Below are 19664 nucleotides of genomic sequence, written 5' to 3' on the forward strand. Positions count from 1 at the left end.
GCTGGGAGTTGGAGACTGGAGCTGTTCCTATTCGGCCATCTTGCTCCTTCAGCATTTTAATGTCTGATCTTGAAAGTTTTTTTTGCAGTTTGCATCTTTTAGTTACAAATAATATGCCAACCATGAAAATAAGCACTAACTAACCTCCATGCCCACAACCTTAAAGAAATGGTGATGTTTCTTTTGGTTCTATTCCTTTCCATTTGACTTCTGTGGAATTTCATTTTGACACAGCCTGTTGCTACAAAGCTGATAAGTTTGTTTTTAAGTCTATCATAGGTGACAAGTAAAGATTCTCTAGGATATTTGACTAGATTGTCTAGGATGTTCAGTGACAGAAATACCAAGGGCAAACGTGATTGGAGGCAAGAAAAATTTTATAATGAAAAATGAAAAACTGCCTTTGAAAATTTTATGCCACCCTAATGTTATCTTGGAATCTCCAAGAGGAGGAGGTTGTGATTATAATCTAGTAGGATATGCTTTAGACTACAGTCTGGTAGTGTAGGAGGGATGGACAGTGAGAGGAATATATTTTTGGACTCATGAGGGTTTTTATAGGTGAGTCTTTGAATGAAGGCTTGGAAGTCACCTTCCAAAGCAGTCTATTATTACCAACCAGTATCTTTTCTGTCTTTCTTTCGAGCTGCATTCATATTTTTCCTAACTTTGAGTATGTCATCAACTCAAAGAGGGGGGTAAGGCGGCCGGGCGCGGTGGCTCCTGCCTGTAATTCCAGCACTTTGGGAGACTGAGGTGGGTGGATCACTAGGTCAAGAGACCAAAACCATCCTGACCAACGTGGTGAAACCCCATCTCTACTAAAAAAACAAAAATTAGCTGGGTGTGGTGGCACACACCTGTAGTCCCAGCTACTTAGGAGGCTGAGACAGGAGAATTGCTTGAACCTGGGAGGCAGAGGTTGTAGTGAGCTGAGATCGCACAACTGCGCTTCAGCCTGGAATCAGAGTGAGACTCTGTTAAAAAAAAAAAAAGAAAAAGAAAAAAAAAAGAGGAGTAAGAAATGCCTGATCATGCCCACACAATGGCAGTGTTTCTTTCCCAAATAATAAGATATAGTCTCTGTACTATGAAGTCCTGTTTGATCTGATCCCTGGCTACCTCTTTGACGCCTATTCTACCAATCTCCACCTCTTTCTCTGCACCAGCATTCCAGAACCCTTGTTCTGATCTGTGCAGGGCTTGTGTGCTCACCACCTTTGGTTTCTGCTTAAATGTCACTTCATCCCAGAGGCCTTCCCTGGTGGCCAGGTGATCTAAAGTAGCAAACACTCCTCTGTGTTTTACCCTTATTTCCTTACCCTGCTTTGCCTTAGTATCTCCCTAAATGATGCTGTCTAGCATCATTTTTATTGTTGACTTTTACCTCCCCTCACTACAGTGTAAGTTCCATGAGGTTTATCTCTAGCACCTAGAACTAAGCCTGGCTTGCAAAGTAGGGACTCAATAATTACCATTGAAAGATGGAATACTATTTGTCAGTTAAAAATAAATTAATTTTTAAAGAATGAATAAATCCTTTTTGTGAATGCTCAAATGTTTCAGGTAAATACTAAGGTAAGGCTACATGATTATAATGTAGAGCAAATTTTGTTTGGTTTAGTTTTTCTCTAATTTACCTTTGTTCTTTCTCTCTCAAAGAGAAAAGAGGAGGCATACTAGGAATTTCCTCAGATATATACAGAGAATACCAGTGAGTTCTGTTTACTGAGAGATTCTGAAAGGGATGACTTTGAATTTCTATTGTAACTTGCTGGGACTGTAACTCTATGTAGAGAATGAAGATCTGTAGCACTTTTGGATCTCACTCTTCTTAGGTGGCAGATTACAGCACAAATGGTTGGTGGATGCTTCCTGCAAAGTTCAAGGCGAGAAACAGCAGCTGTACCTTCAAAACCCAGAATTATAGGGGGTTCTCACTACCCTCTGATCTCAGGGTCCTAAGATTCATCTATGCCTGTGCTTTCGATGAGGAATAGCCTTGTTGGATCAAATGGAGTACAAGGACCTGGAAATATTTTACCAGAGAAACTAACATGACAGTGATTTTTTCTGATCTTCATGCTGGATTCTTGGGAGGAAGCTTCTGCTCCCTTGGAATTTCCCAAGTGAGAGGAGTTTCTTTATTATTCATGATGGACTCCTGGAATCACACCTAAGTTTATGCTAAGGAGGAGTTGACTCATGGTGGGCTCCTAGATGGTTACAGGATGAGGGCTGGCTGTGGTGTAAAGACCAATTATATGATTAGAGGGTTGGGACTGTGAGGCATGTGATATCACTCCTATATCCCAACTTCCTAGGAGGGAAGAGGGACTGAAAATTGAATTGTTACGTGGTCAGTGATTCAATCAATCATGCCTACATACTGGGACCCCCAATAAAAACTGGACACTGAAGTTTGCTTGAACTTCACTGGTAGGTAATTATACCTTGATGTTCTGGGAGGGTGAAGCATCCTGTAGAAACAGAACATTTATGCTCAGGACCCTCCTGGACCTTGACCCATAGGGGACCTTGACCCCTTTGATTGGTCCTGACTTGTAACCTTTATAAGAAAACTATAACCGTAAGTATAGGGGTTTCTCAATTTCTGTGAGTTGTTCCAATGTATGATCAAACCTGAGAGAGTTGTGGGAGGCCCTGATTATGTAGTCAGTTGGTCAGATGTACCAGTAGCCTGAGGAACTTGTGGCTGATGTCTGAAGTGTGAGGAGTTTTGTGGACGACTTTGCCCTCAACTGGGAGTCTGTGTTAATTTTGGGAAGTTGAAGTCAGAACTGCATTATACCCAAGCACTCCACCAAACACCAAACACATATTTTTTTTAAAAATGCTAAAAGTTGACAGCTCAGTTAGAACTAAAATATTTGGCCTTGGTCTGTCCTAATTTTTATTATTTGCTGGCTGTCTTTCTGAGGATTTTCTTCTGGGACTTGCTACCTTCCAGATATATTTACTGATCTTCCTGCCTTCAGTTTTCTTACCCTTTCTTTTGTACAGTTATTACTCTAATAACTGTATTATTACTCTAGTACTAATGTAACAGTGACAATAACCTCCATTCCCTGCTTTCCCGTGTGGCAGATTCCTCATAGCCAGATAAGGATGTGATGCATTGAACTCAAATCAAAGCCATAAATTTTGCTTTGGCTGCAGAGTGTCAATTTCCCCTCTGGACTATTATTTGCATTGGTGCCTGGGAACTACATCGTTTTGTGCTTCAGATATATTAAGCAATGATGATTTGCTGATTTATTCCTGGTACTGAAGGGAATGCAGAAGAAGAGCAACCAAAATGATTGAGGGCCAAGGGGATTTGCCTTAGAGGAAAAGTGAGAAGAACCAGATGTTGTTATTTATTGGTTGAATGATCTAAGAAGACTGTGGAAACCTCTCATAAGCATTTGAGATCTGTAATGATGGTGAGAGGTTGGGAAAAAGAAAGATGAACAGTAATAGAGGAAGACAGGAGAATGTGCTGTGTGCTTAGTACTGGGCTGTGGAAACCCATGTGGAAAGTGTTGGAGAACCCATCACTGGAGACACCAGAAATAGATAATAAAGGAGTACTTTTAATTTTTTATTTTCCCTGGTTTGTATTTCTTTGGAAAAGAATGTATATTTCGTTACTGTGAGAAATCTGTGCTTTTCTGGAAAGCTGGGCAATCCTAGCAGCCTTTCCTTAAGCTTTGAGACCTGTCTCTCACTGTTCTGAGTTATCACCTGACTTTGAACCACTTGGGTTGCTTGGGGCAGATCTCTGGGCCCTAATTTAGATCTACTGCCTTGGAATATCTTGGGATGGGATCAGAGAAATCAACAATTGTAGCTAACACATCAGATGATTAAGATGCTTGAGAATCACTGGGACTCATGGGGGCCCATGTTTAATGAGGTTGAGATGCCAGAATCTCCCGGGCATAATGTAGAGAAAGGAACGCAAAGGCTCATTGAGATAGGAATGCCAGCATGCGTTTATCACATGCAAACTGCACACACACCCTCTCATGCCTCCATTGTACTCCCAGCTAGGGCTAGATGACTTTCCCTTTTCTGAGGCATTGAGAATTACATTGGTGAAGGAGCACCTGCAACTTTGAGAAGCTCTTTGGTGGATCTCTTCTGTAGGCCAGGTGTGATGTAGGAGATGCTCCATTGAGGTGAGCTTTCTGACTTCATGGGGTGTTGGGATCCTGGAGTACCAAAGACCAAGTGGCAGAGCTTAGCTGCCAAAGACAAGGTGAATGCCTTGATCATGACGGGCCTCTGGGACACAGTGATAATCAGAATGTTTTGACCTGCAACAGTCATTGGTGGTGGCCAATTAATCATGTTGTACCTAGGAATGGGGCAGCCCTCTAAAATTTTGCTAAAATTTATTCCAGGAAAAGCTCCAGGTTCAGGGCCAGGAATCAGGCTTGGGTCACCACATGGAGAGTCGTGATGTCTTACCCAGTTTACAGACCTATGCCAGTTCCTTGAGGTAGAGCCATTTGATTGACACAGAGTTGGGGTTCTTTTGAGGAAGACTCTAGTATATTCCCTACTGTGTGTCTCTATTTCACAGATACAGACTGTTACTGTTTTGTTTTGTTTAGTTTTGTTTTTTTCCTAAACCAGAGCTATTGTCAAAGAAGAAACTTAAGAGACAGTGATGGGATTTATCTTAAGCTCCAGGCGGTGCGAGTGAGGAGGCAGAGGGCAGCCAACAGCTCTTTCTTCTCCCTTTCTCTCCACCCCACAACCCCTTTGGTGCCAGATTGTGTGACCCTATGCCCTTTCCTGGGAAGGGATATGGCAGTGCTGCAAATTAGCTTATCTGAGAACTCATGGCCCTACCTTTCTGGGAAGTTTTACAGAAAGGCAGAGGGAGTTCAGATGGAGAAGGGGCGATTTGGATTCATATTTACCAAACTCTGGAAGGTTTTCATATAGTGAGAGATGGCTATTAAGATTATTTCAGAAAAAAAATTATTTTATTTCCTACTGCTTGGCTTAGTTTTAAATGAAGAATGAAGGCTACACCAAATAAAATTAGAGATTCTTAAAGTCAAAGGGAAAGGTGATCTTTTCCAACTGCAACTTAATGTAAGCTCAGTAAATTTTCATTTAGAATCTATTGTGTGCTGACTGAGATGGATACAATAACAAAAAGAAATTAGTTTCCTATAGTGTATGAAAAATGTTTGAGGAATATAGTTAATGAGTTTTTAAAAAAAGTTGGTTAAGTACTTTCATAGGGGTACATTCAGGGTGATACAGATCCTGAGATGTTCTTTTTAGATGGTATTTCTTGTGAGTTGTCATTATACTTCTTTGTGGACATTTCTGGTTATCCAAGCACCTGATATAATTTTAAATGTTTAAATGTGTACTAGCTTCAGTGTTACTTCCTACTTTGAACTGAAGCCTGCCTCTCAGTACTTTGCATATAAAAAGTTGAAAATTGAAATGCTAAAGGGTCAGGCTGATCTTAGAGTGAGTGAAGTGAGCTGGATGTGAGGTTATGTTGTAATACTTTGCATTTTAGGCACATGGTAATATTCTCCTCTTCCAGAAATATGCTTTCTTCCATTTTTCTTCAAGGAGTCATTTTGACTGTCTTATTGCCCATGTGTGATAGTCATGTAGGCTCAAGAAATATTTCACTTTCATCTTTACTGTGCAAAAAAATTGTGCGTGTAATGATAAATGAATGCCTTCGGGTTAGAAATATGATAGGAATTGGTACAGACTACGGCAAATTGTACACCCTTGTCCTCTCGAGATGGGCACACAGATATTTCCATGCAACCATGTAGGCCCAGAGTTGTCAGGTCTTCTAATATTTCAAGATAAGCTGGAAATTTTTATATGAAGCCACCTGTTTTTAAAACCCTGGTACGTAAAAAAGAGGTATGAAGGTAAAACAGAACAACCTGCAGGCTAAACCTAGCCTTTGTGAAGCCAGTTTGCAACATCTTTACTGGATTGTAGTTTCCCCTTAGGGAGCTACTTAGAATAAGTGCATTCCTTTAGTATTGCTTTTCATTCATTCATGTTTATTCATTCATCCAAATGCTTAATGTGTGATAATCATGAATGAGGCATTGCGCTAGACACTGTGGATATAGCCATAAATATGGCAAATATCTTTTCCCCTGGAGAATTTGGCATCATTTCTGTCATCTTTCTCTAGGCTGAGCATCTTCCATTTCCTCAAAGCTACATTCAAGAGGCATCATTTCTGAGGGTCTTCCCTACCCCCTTAGCATCCCGAAGTTCTCCTGTGAAGGTGCTTTGTGTTTAAAAAGCACTCTGATGGTCTGCTGCCCCACATTGGATACCACCTATGTTGGCTCTCCCATCCTCAGGTAGAATACCTCCCTCTTCCCCATCTCTGCACCTGGTAAGTTCTTTCACTGCCAGAATTCTTTAACATTGAATTAGCTGTTTAATTACCTTGCCTGCCCCTACTCTGCTATTAACTCTTTGGGAACAGATGCCACATCTTACTTCTCTTTGTATCTCTGGGCCCTGAATCATATCTGACATGTAGTATGTACAGTATGTACTTAATAAATACCTAATTGTGTAAATTGAAATGAAAAATTATTTGACTTGTGCAGTTCCCTGTCTGTCTGGTTTGGTCTGTTTTGATAACCAACACACGTTAACTCTGTGTTGAAGGCAAAAGCCCCAGAGCAGTAACCTATGTACAGTTTAATCTAGATTGCAAGTATTTTGTTCTCTTATATCCCCATGTGAGCCTTTACTCTTACCACTGTTCTGTCTAATCCTGTTAGAATTAGTTAACAATTCAGCCATTTAAACTCTTTGTGAATGTCAGTTAGTTCTTCTGGTACATTAACTTTCCTTTCCAGATAAAGGCATTTTGTATCTTGATAAGTATACACTGTATAGTTTCATTGAAACTTTGATAAAAATATTGGAAAATATGGAGGTAATATCAGAACCCTGTGACATACACTGGAGATCTTAGTCCAAGGAGACATTGATTTATTATTCACTGCTCTTGGTGTTTGCTACAAATCTATCTTAGGCTATCTTGTTTGCAGGGAGATTTTGAGAGATTTTGATAAATGCCTTTGTTAAAATAAAGATGTGATGCATCCATCACATCGCCTTTTCTATTAAATTATGAGGCTAATCAGTGAACCCCCTTTTTGTGAACCCATATTATCTCCCAGAATCAGAGATTCTTTTCTCTGTGATCACATGTAGGATATGCTAGAAGCTTTTGTTAGCATTTTATCTCAAGCTCACTTGTCTGTAATTTGGAGAATTCACTCTCCATCTTTTTAGATATTTTGAATATACTCCTAACTCCAGATTCAGGGTGATTTCTTAAAGCTTAGATTAACCAATGTTAGATTCCAGGTAAGGGACTTTCATACCGTTATATCATTACTGCGGGGGCTCCTCATTCAGCAATTTATTTTATATTTTGGGATCTAATTGAATTCACTTCAAACACCAGGCATTCTAGTGTGTACCTTTTTAAGCTTCTGATGCATGAACCATACCTTGTGCAAGTGTGTTTTTTCTATTACCCCACAGATGCAGTGGGGTACATTAGGTCCTGTTATTAAATTTAAGCCAACCTTCAGAAGTCTCTCTTTTCTGCATGTCTGTCTCACAGAAGTATTTTTTAAGATTTTGACTAAGTTCAAGAAATAACATGGATAACACCTCGACATTTTCAGATATGATGCATATGAACTACAAAGGTGACTCATGCCTACCATTTTATACTGTTTTTGGAAGGAGAAAAGAATATATGTTAAATACTCTGATAAGAGTATGGTAATATAATAATAATGCCATCTTTCATGATGCTTTTTATTTTTCAAATGGTTGAATAATAAATACTTTGCAAAAATAAGCCTTTTGTTCTTTTTTATTATTTGTAATCCAAATTTATTATCTAAATTTTAGGATCCATGGGAATAGTCAAATTTTTCAAGGATTTGGCTTGTTAGATATATTGCCTTTCTCACTATTGCCATTTTTATAATTCACACTGTGAGATGCATTCTTGTACATTCACTCTTCCATCTTTTCTATGTATATGTACATATATATGTATTTATATATATATATTTACATATATACTTTATGTATATTTCATATTTTATATAAACTTTTCTGGTTACTTCCTTATGGAAAATTCCTGGAAGTGGAATTTTCAGGCAAAAGTGCATGCCTTTTTAAAGCCTCCAATGCATGTCGCCAACCAAACCTTTCAACTTGGACACCTACCAGTCAGATGTCAGATTGCCTGTTTTCTGTCATCCTTGTCACTGGTATGAATGAATTTTAAATGAATGGCTTAGTCGGTCTGGAAAGCTCAGCCTGATGAAGTAGCACTCAGTGTAAAATCAGTCTCAGAGGGATGGGCTGTTAGGGAACTGCATCCAAGTTCTCCAGGGACCTGGACTTGGTCTTACTCTTCCTTAACCATTCTCCCATCCCAAGTCTTCTGACTTCAGGCAGCTCTGCCGCCTCATGTTTGTTTCTATCCAGGAATGTCATGCTGGTCTCCCTGCTTTAGTTGGACCTGTGAGTTCTCTAGTCCACTGCCTTTTCCTTTTTCCTTCTGGATGGGCAAATTGCCCACCAGGCTTCTGTATTGAGGATGCTGGGGTGTGTGCAGACTAATGAGGTTGCCAACACACAGCTGAGTCAAATCTTGCATCAGAGCCCTGGAGTTGGATCCAATACAACAATTTAGTTTTCTAGGCTTAGTTAAGACTCTGATTACTTCAGTGGGAGTGAAAATGGAGTTTATTAGTAACTATGACATTTGCATTCATATGTCCAAATAAATCTTGGGATGTTTAACATTCTGTAGGTTAAAGCTGTGCATGAATTACATCAATTATTTAGAATACGCGTATGTCATCTCTAAAGCTTACTTTTTCATTCGTAGTTGTTTTGGCAAAGAGGAGCTGTTTCTATAAGAGAAGCAGATTAAAGGCCTGAGAATTGAAGACTTAGGATTATTGTTTTGTTAAAGTGGACTAGAATACAGACAACTGTAGGCAGTACCACTTAGGGCATCAGTGCTCCCTGGAAAGAATCATCTTGTGCAAGTGTATTTTTTCTGTAACCCCACAGAATCAATTGGGTTTATTATGTCGTGTTATTAAATTTAAGACAACCTTCAGAAGTCTCTCTATTCTGCATTTCTGTCTCATGAAAGTATTTTTTTAAGATGTTGAACCCTTGGTTCTCTTTTAGTTTCTTTGTCATTGTCTTAGAAATCAGGTACTGAGATCTGTGGGAATTTATGTTAAAAACAAATATTTAATACACATTCTAGAACGTGATGCTTTTGCTCATCTTTTCATTTCAGTTGCAGCTGATGATAGCATGTAGGTTCCCTAAAGCTTCCTTTGTGGGGTGGTAATTAGGTGATGCTTCCAGGCGCATAATCTAGAAACCTGGTTCCTGGTGGCACCATGGGTGAGAGAACACATTCATTTGTCCCAACTGTGGGACCAATGCCTCATTTGTCCCAACTGTGACTACAATCGTAGTTTCATGGTTTCTGTTCATCTCCGGTATATGTGGCTCTGACCCACAGCGCTTGGAACTTCCCTTTCAACACTCAGTTGCTTGGGAAGAGCCAGCAATGAAAACAAGAATATTAAGGGGACGTATTCGCATTAGCCATGGAGTGATGGAAAAACAGGCTCAGCACCTGTTTGCTTGCCTTCTCAGTGAGGTCAAAGTTCCCTGAAATAATATTACATTGTATATGCATGGATTTCTGCACATGGGACAATTCTGAAATAGGAAAAATGTGATACATACCCAAAGATAAAAAACAACCCAACGTTGGGTATCATTTAAAAATCATTAATCTAATAGCTTATCTTTTTAAATGGTGGATTCCGTCTGTTTTCCTGTGCTTATGTTGAGTTTGTAGCTAATGCAGTTTTTTCTTTTTTCTTTTTTTTACAGGCTAAACATATTTTTGACTGGTATGAACCCATTCTACTTTCATGCAGTAAATGTAATTTTGCACTGCTTAGTGACTCTTGTGCTGATGTACACCTGTGATAAAACTGTCTTCAAAAATCGTGGACTTGCTTTTGTAACGGCATTGCTTTTCGCTGTGCATCCTATTCATACTGAGGCGGTAAGTGTAATTGGATCTCAGTGAAATAATGAATATGAGTGTGTGTATGTATATGTGTATACGCACACATATATATACATGTAAATATGTGTGTATATGTAGATATGTGTGTATATAGATAAATACATGTAAACTAAGCTGATCTTTTTTCCCTTTCAAAACCACGTGAATTCATTCTACTAAAGTGTTTGTCTTTATATATAGATCATTTTGTTTGACAACTTTTCCTTTTGAATGTTCAAATTGGTTTTATTGCACCTCTTGGATTTAACTGCTTTTCTAAATAACTGCTGTTATTATTACAGGTAGTAATGAATGGCCACAGTTTGTTCAGTTTTGTATTTGCAGATAATTTAAGTCCTAATGTGTTTTAAGCAGCAAGGGCCATTTGAGACACTTAGCGTGCTGAGTCATTGTTCCTGCTCCACATTTATATTTTATCTTTTCTCACCCTGCTTTATTTTATAATGTTTATTATGCAGAACTGTAAGTGCTGGGGAAGTACTATAAAAAGTTAGACTGACATTCTTCAAGTTAGAAAGACAGACTTAGGAACCTTATGTATTGTTTCGCAAGTTACTTAATAGGAAGGGCAGTTATTGCGTGGGTGATGAAAAATTTACTTTAAAAGGATTGGCTGGGTGTGGTGGCTTATGCCTGTAATCTCAGCACTTTGGGAGACTGAGGCAGGAGGATTGCTTGAGGTCAGGAGTTCAAGACCAGCCTAGCCAACATGGTGAAACCCCATCTCTACTAAAATTACGAAAAACTTTAGCCGGGCACCGAGGCGGGTGCCTGTAATTCCAGCTACTTGGGAGACTGAGGCAGGAGAATTGCTTGAACCTGGGAGGTGGAGGTTGCAGTGAGCCAAGATTGCACCACTGCACTCCAGCCTGGGCAACAGAGTGAGACTCTGTCTCAAAAAAAAAAAAAAAGTGTTGATAGCTATGGCCCTCTTTAAAATATTTATTTAATCATTCCATGAATCAGATGGCATTTTAAAGCTACTTTGTTTCCCAGCTCGGTGAACACAGCCGGTTTGTTTTATGTGCATGGCTGGGGTAGATGAAAACTTGATAAGAGGTCCATGGGCACCACAGTTTTACAAGACTCTTTTCCAGAGCCTCAGCTTGCATCTCTCTGGACGCTTCCCTGAAGCTGAGCTGCCTGAGAACACACCTGCAGTAAAGATGTCATGGTGGTTCCCTTCTCTCTCCTCTGAATTCAGAAGTGACATAGTTGTCATGGAGATGCATAATAATATGTTTATTTAAATTGACACAGAAGTCTGATTTAACCAGTTGGTTTGATGAGGAAGACTGGTTTGCCAGTTAGGCTATATGATGGGCATTTTCCACCAACAAAATTCTAAATCTGTAAGCTCAAAGTTTTGACAAAAATATATGTTGACTGGGTGATGAAGAAAGATCACTTTATTTAAAAAGCTACATTGTGAAAGGTCATTTTCCCAACTCTTTGTGAGTATTTTAGACTGAGCAAGGTGACTTTAAGTGGGCGAGTATGAGACGTAAGTAATAGTCCTTTGCCGAGTTTCAGTAAAGCCGTTCCGCTTTACTTAAAAGAAATTGTGACAGTAAATGACTGTAATGATAGGTAACTCTAATGATGGCCATGGTTAAATTGTTTGCTTTTGACCAAATGAAAGGAGGACCTGATTACATTGTCAGCTGCTAGATCATTAAAAATTATGTAAGGTGATAGATCATTATATGATATTTGCCAATACCTTGGAGTTCAAAGAATAAAGTCATTGCTGTAACAGGTCTGCTTCCATTTTCACTTCTTTATGTGAACAGCCTATGAAGATGGAAGCTAGGAATAGCTGGTATTAATGCTGCCTGCTGTCATAGTCTAACACAAGGTAAGATTCAGCCACGGACAACTGAACTTACTGAAAAGAAAGCTGCTATACCTAGGTTCTTAAGAGGTGATTTTTTATATTTATTAATTATTTATCATTTTATGCTTTATTTATGATATATCAAACATCTGTGAATTAACAATAATTGGAATAGCAATACAAAAATTTAAATTTTAACACTTAAAGGCTTATGGTCAAAAGAAATTTAAAATATAGATTTAATTGTATATATTTTTATTGTAGGGAGAAGGATGATAAATACACTATTTTTAAGCATAACTATGTAATTTACAAAAGTGGTGAGGGGGAAATACAATGAAAGCATGAGTTCAAGGAGAAAGGATATGAAGTGTCTACCAATTAAAGAAGAACCTATTCATGTTTGGATAAATGGAAGATGAAGAGCTTCAAGTTGCTGTAGTGTTCAGATTCCATTTGGTAGATTTAATACAGGAACATTATGGCCTCATTTTGAAATGTCAATATCTACAATGCATAGGCAGTTAGATCCTTTCAAGTATTTAAAATTATGATGAAAAAGTTTTGATATGAATTGAAAAAAATAAGGGAGATACTTAAGTTTTTAATGTTCTTTTTGGATAGAATATGAAGAAAAATAATCAAAGACTACTACTAACTAGACATATAGAATATGTGATGCTGGGCCAATGACATGTTATACTATAAAACCATAGACAGTATTTTATTTCTGACAAATAATTCTTCATATACAATTGGAAATCTGTGCTTAGAGCATATTGGGGACAACTACTGCATGAAAGAACAAATGAGTAGGGCAGTAACAGTTTCAATTCAGAGGTATCAGAGAGAGAGAGTGCATAAAACACAGGCAGCCTTTGGCAGTTTGATCAGGAACTGGTTAAGGTTGGTTCCTAAGAAAAGAGAAAAATCCTATTAGCAAAATTACCTTCCAAAAAAAAAAAAATAGTTACAACAAGCTTTTGTACTAATCAAAAAAAATCCATAGTAACAATGAAAGGGACAGAGGAGTCTGAGAGCTGGGTATTTATTTAGGGAAAGATGTTAGGGAGGATGCTTACATTCATAAGGTTATGAGGGAAGTGTAAGAAGGAGGCAGAGAAATTTAGCCTACAAAACAGTTTACATGACAAAGTAAAATCGGGGAACTTATTATTTAGTCATAGATTTCAATTCAAGTTTCTAAGTAGGAGGAGGAGAAATAGAAAAAGAGATGTACTTTCCAGAAGATATAGAGATAAATCATTAATATTATTATTTGAGACAGGGTCTCACCCTGTTGCCCAGACTGGGGTGCAATGGCATGTTCATAGCTTGCTGCAACCCCCGTCTCCTTGGCTCAAGCAATCCTCCCACCTCAGCCTCCCCAGTAGCTGGGACCACAGGTGCTCACCACTATGCCGGGCTTCTTTTTTCTTTTTTTCTTTTTTTAAGTAGAGACAAGGTCTTGCTACGTTGCTGAGGCTGGTCTTGAATTCCTGAACTCAAGCAATCCTCCTGCCTTAGTCTCCAAAAGTGCTGAGATTACAGGTGTGAGCTACGACACCTGGCCCTGGTGAATTATTTTTTTGAAAAAGACCTTGGCTTTGTGGGAGAGGGAGTTACTGGGAATTATCTCCTCTTTATTAAAGAAGAACAAAAATTGGATCATAAACTATCTCAGGAAGGATGGAAACTTTAAATTTTTTAGGTGGGGTTTAATTTGAACACACTGATATGATTAAGCATTTGCTTTATTAATTATGTAATCAACAAATAGTTAATGAATACAGTGTCTGCAAAGGATTGGTTCCAGGACCGCCAAAGACACCAAAATCTGAGGATGCTCAAGTCCTTTATATAAAATGCTGTAGTATTTGCATATAATTTACACACATCATCCTGTATACTTTAAATCATCTCTACATTCCTTATAATACTCATAATTTGCAAATAGTTGTTAGACTGTATTGGTTTTTATTTGTATTATATTTATTGTTGTACTTTTATTACTTATTTACTTACTGAATTTTTTTTTTTGATCATCAATTGGTTGAATCCAGGGATATAGAACCTTTGGATATGGAGGGCTGACTATACTTGCTTGGTGTAAGGCATTCTACCAGGGGAATATGTGAGTGAGTAGCAGGGTCCCTAGCCACAATTTTACAAGCTCATTGAAAAGCCAAAGAGCATACATATAAATAGATGCAAGATAAAGCAATATGTTGTAACAAAACAAGAGCCCTAGCAGAGAGCAAAATTATTTTTAATTTAAGTAAATAGGGACAAATTCATTTATTTACTCAATTTATTCAATCTTTCAATAAATATTTAAGTGGCTATAATACAGTGACTATAATAGAGTCACTCAGTGCAGGGGTATAGCAATAAATAAGTCAGACCCAGAGCTTTCCTCTCTTAAGCCTTTGAGATTATTGGAATAATTTCCTGACAGTATATTTTTTAGGAAATTTATGTTTTATGAATCCTGAATCATGAGAAAAGTCAGTAGAGACACTGGGAAAATGGAGGAAGTTATTTTAATTCTTCTATGATAGTTAAAACTTAATCATTGTAGAGACGTTACAGATTTACAGAAATGTACTTAGGTCAAGTTGAGAGCAAGCGCAGGAAACGCCGATACATGGAGTTGAAGGTTAAATTCAACATTTCAACAAGAATTGGGATAGGAAGACTTAAGAGAAAATTAGTTATGATCTAATTAGTCTGTCCGGTTTGTAGGTGTTGCTATGTGTTAATTGTGTGTTCCTGGCCCTGTCTGACATTAATGGAACTCATTCTTGCAGATAAAATAAATATCAATAGCCTTATACATATAGTATACTTCATACAAATCTTATTGGTGGTATTCCAAAAGACAAGTTTCTACAGCAAATTAACACCTAATTTGAAAAATCTGCCTGTGATTGTGTTAACCTTGCGAGAGGATCTGCCGTTACATCATTTGAATTCTCTCCAATTATGTTCACTGATGTTTGTCCCTCCAGTGTTTGAATATGTGTTAGAGGCTGCAGTTCCTAGGTAACAGCCACCATGTTGGTAACGGAAACCTGTAGTTTGAGGCTAAAATACATGCTGGCCATTTGCATATATTTTTCACTAACCATGAACTGACCGATTGCTTTTGTACTTTCCAGCACCCTAGAAAGACATTGTCATAAAATCAACTGGCTCCAGTTTAATGTTCCATCTTTGCTTCCCATTGCCCCTCCTCACTTCTTTATTTACTCCATGCTTTTCATCACCTCAGGTCTCCCCTTCCAGAACCACTCCATATATCTCCAGACCTCTCTTTCTCTGCCGTTCTTGTATCCTCCACCTGCAAAGCATTTTTATTCCTTCCCAGGCCTAGGCTGCGCATTTCCTCGCCTTGAGCTTCCTGAAATCTCCCTTGTTTATGTTTAAGTCACAGTTTACATGGCCAGACCTGTGAAGCCTTCCTAGATCCTGCAGTAAAAATTAATCTCTTCAGTCTTCTCCTGGTAATGGTTTCTCCTCTTATGATGTGTGCAGTTTCCTTGTGTGCTATTTAATATCCTCTTTTGACTCCCCACCAGATGTTAAACTCCTTGAGGCTGATTGTATGCTTCCAACTGGCACAGTATATAGCCAAGAGGAGGCACTTGGAAAATGTTTGTTAACTGGAATTAAACATACGCTTACTGAACATGACAATATTGACTAATTGAATCACAATGAATGGCTGGTCTAGATATACAGTAGTTAATGACTATTATAGCACCCATTTTTAGATATCTAGCCTTTTGCCCCAAATACCTCAGTTCCACAGGGGTATAGAATACATGTTTAGTGGTTTGGACTGGCAAGAGAGCCTATCAATGTTACACCAATATTTCAACACCCTCTTTGAGCTCCTCCTGCTAGGGACACTACATTCTTTATATCTGGGCACATCCAGCTGGCACAGTCTGCTGTCGCCTCTTCCAAACTGGCTGCAATGCAAGAAGCCAGGCTGCAGGACGCCTTTAGCACATTAGTTAAGCTTGCTTAGCTTGTGATTGCCTCATTCCAACTTGCTACACCCAGTAACAGCTTGCAAGTCTTGCTGTTGGCTACATCAGTTGTGCTGTGATGAGCGCCCTTCTCGGTCCAGATTCTTAGGTTTATCTCAAGACTGTTGCTGGTGAGCTGGGCTCTCTGTTTAACCTTCAGGAGGATTTGCAAGTGATGCTGAGCTAAATGCTCAAGGAGGTGGTAGTGTAGTCTGAGCAGATCTGGGTTTACAGGTGACTCATATATACTTCTGCTTTACAGACTGAGAGTCTGAGCTGAGCCTTGACATTGTGGTGACACCACACTGTCACTGCATTCGTCTCTTGAGTCATGCAGTCTTCCTGATTTGGTACTCAAGTTCCTTTTAGATTAACAAATCAATGAACAGCATGTGATGCAAGCAGCCACGTCAGGTAATAGCTTTCAGCTCTGTATTGCCAATGGTATTCTTTGGCCATGTCCAGGTTTCTCTTAATGTAAGTAGGACTGGAATTTTTCTCAGTATGTGACTTGCTGTCTGTCCATCTGCAAGTGTATAATTGAGTTATGTTTTATGCAGATTTTAACTAACAGATACATTAGATTATCTAATAAAGTTTGCAATTAAGATACCGTACATGTAAACCTTAAAGTAAAAACATGATTTTCGTAAGCCACACACGAAAACCTATCTCAGTATCAAGAGTTCCACCCCCTTTCTCTGAAAAAAAAAAAGGGCGGGGGGAGAGAAAGAAGTGCACCAGCATTTATCCAGCAGGCCCTTTGTGTATATATCATCACATGAATTACAACCACCCTGAGAGAGCGGGTGTTACACGCATTTTAAACATAACAAAACCAAATCTCAGATGACAAGAGCAGTCTACATTCAGACCTTGAATGATTTACCTCCATACTTATTTTGTTTTTAAGTTTTTGAGACAGGGTCTTGCTCTGCACCCAGGCTGGGGTGCAGTGGTGTGATCTCGGCTCACTGCAGCCTCTACCTCCTGGGCTCAAGCAGTCCACCCACCTCAGCCTCCCGAGTAGCTGGGACCACAGGTGCACACCCGGCTAGTCGTTTGTATTTTTGGTAGAGACAGGGTTTCTCCATGTTGCCCAGGTTGGTCTTGAACTCCTGAGCTCAACGGATCTGTCCACTTTGGTCTCCCAAAGTGCTGGCATGACAGGCGTGGCATGAGCCACCGTGTCCGGCCACCTCCATGCTTGTTTACTGCCTCTCCTTCATGGCTGCAAAGCGTGCTCATTGCATAAGGATGCTGACAGGTATATTTCCCAGAAAACTGTTTCCTACTATTAATTTTTGATTGATTCTTTAACACACCATAGACCTCGGGTCTTCTGTGATGTGGGTGATACTGTTCCTGTGCCTGAAATGTCAGACCAATTCATCTCCCTCTTGAACTGTTCCTCATGATTCACCTCTTATGGTACCTGTTCTTTGGAGCATCTTTAAAAATCTATATCCCATTTTTCCCTTGACTCTTTTATTTCTTGGATTTAAAAAAAAAGAGAGAGAAATGCATAGATATCTTATGTAGCAAAATAGTGTGAAAATTTGTAAAGAGTCATCTGTTTCCCACCCCTCTTCCATTTCAGTCTTTTTCTGGAGTAATGCATTTTTTGAAATAATTTCAAACTTAAAAAATACGGAGAATAACTGTACACTCCCTGTCCAGATTCATAAATTTTTCACATTTTCCCACATTTGTTTTATCACCTTCCTCTCTTTCTCTCTCAATATATAAAAATGTTATTTATTTTCTGAAGCATTTGACAGCAGGTTGCACAATTCATACCTCTTTATACTTTAATAATTTAGTTGTATATTTTCTCTAGTCTTCATTAGTCTCCTTTAGTTTGAAACAGTCTTCATTGTCTTTCTGTAATATAATTTATAGATTATAATATAATTTAGAATTTATATTAGAACAATGTAGAATAACAAATGTTATTAACATGTTGTATTGCAATATATGGTTATAATATATTCTATAACTATAATATAAATATGTAATACTTAATGTTATCAATTTATAACATATATACTACATATAATATAGATATAGCATATTATATTAAAAATACATAATATATAAATACTGTATGATATATAGTTATGTGCAAATGAAGAATGAATAATGTGTAAGTAATAAATATATAAAATATGTGCATATTATATGGGTAATGCATTATACATAAAATATATAAAAATATATACAATATTATACTTGATTAGATTATAATGGGTTATAATTATGAATCATGGTGTAATGTAAATTAGAATAAAGTAATGTGCAATAAAATGTAATGTTACAAAATATTGCTACACGTAAAATTTATAATTTGTTACTGTAATATATATTTATTTATATTTTTATCAAATGTTCCTCATCTTGAGTTTCATGTTTTCTCATGATTCTATTCAGGTTATATGTCCCTTCTAGAATACTGCATAAATGATGGTTGTGATGGTTCCTTCAGGAATGGTGATTTTAATTTGATTCCACAGTTAAGACATAGTGCAATATAATGCATTTTTTCCATAGTGCTCTTTTTAAATATTTTCATCTAATAATTAGTAAATAGACACTTTGAAGTTCTGCTAATACTTTGCACCTCACAAACGTTCATGCCCCAGGTTTAGCATCCACTGATGTTTTTGATGTTTCTTGCTTGCTCCAGTCTTCACTCTTCTGGCAGCAAAATGGTTATTTTCCAACTTCACTGCTCCCTTCACATTCCTTAACTGGTTTTTTAATGAAGGAAGAGGTCTCCTTTCTTTCCCATTCACTTGCTTGCTGTATGTATGTAGGTACATTTATATGTATCCATTCATTCACTTATATATATACAATTACGCATTGCTTAACAATGGGGACATGTTCTGAGAATGAGTTGTTAGGTGATTTTGTCATTGTGCAAACATCATAGAGTATACTTACACAAACCTAGATGGTATGGCCTATTGCTCTTAGGCTACTGTACTGAATACTGTAGGCAACTGTAACACGATGGTAAATATTTGTGTATCTCAACATATCAGACATAGAAAAGGTACGATAGAAATATGGTATTATAATCTTGTGGGACCACCATCATATGTGGCTTGTTGTTGACCTGAATGTCATTATTCAATGCATAGCTGTATTTATTATTAGTATGGACTCATGGATTTCATTTTCAATGGTTTTTAATATATTATTGTACTCATTTATTTTAATATTCAAATTGCCTTAAGTTTGTTTGGTGGGAGCCCCTTGTTGCTGGCTTCTATGCCCTTTTGACTGTCATTTTATAAGCATTTTCTTACTTTCTGACACGAGATGATCCAAGCTCCTCTTGAATTTTCTCAGCCTCAGCCCTGGTATCAGCCAGTTTTCCAAGGAGCTGGTGTTCTCTTTTGTGGAGAAATAGTTTGTGGTTAGTGCCAAGATGGCCCGTTGCTACTGAGGTTTTATGTTTATAGGCTCTTTCAGTGATAGAACTAAGAAAATTATGCACACATGTACACACACACACTTGCACACACATATGCTCACATATAGCAATCATCAGTTCAAACTCATTCCCTTTCTTTTTTTTTTTTTTTTA

General features: G+C 38.0%; 1 protein-coding gene across 3 annotated transcripts in view; it reads left to right on the forward strand.

Annotated features, from left to right (window-relative positions):
- TMTC1 (transmembrane and tetratricopeptide repeat containing 1) overlaps positions 1-19664 on the forward strand; it is a 301112-nt gene that overhangs the window by 11838 nt on the left and 269610 nt on the right. For all 3 annotated transcript variants that reach the window (XM_011934100.1, XM_011934099.1, XM_011934097.1), the window contains exon 2: positions 9994-10171. In XM_011934100.1, coding sequence (XP_011789490.1) covers positions 10016-10171 — 156 coding nt within the window. In that variant the 5' untranslated portion in view covers positions 9994-10015. The remainder of the gene's footprint in view (positions 1-9993; positions 10172-19664) is intronic.

This window comes from Colobus angolensis, unplaced genomic scaffold (assembly GCF_000951035.1).
Source record: "Colobus angolensis palliatus isolate OR3802 unplaced genomic scaffold, Cang.pa_1.0 Scaffold131, whole genome shotgun sequence".
Classification (NCBI taxonomy): domain Eukaryota; kingdom Metazoa; phylum Chordata; class Mammalia; order Primates; family Cercopithecidae; genus Colobus; species Colobus angolensis.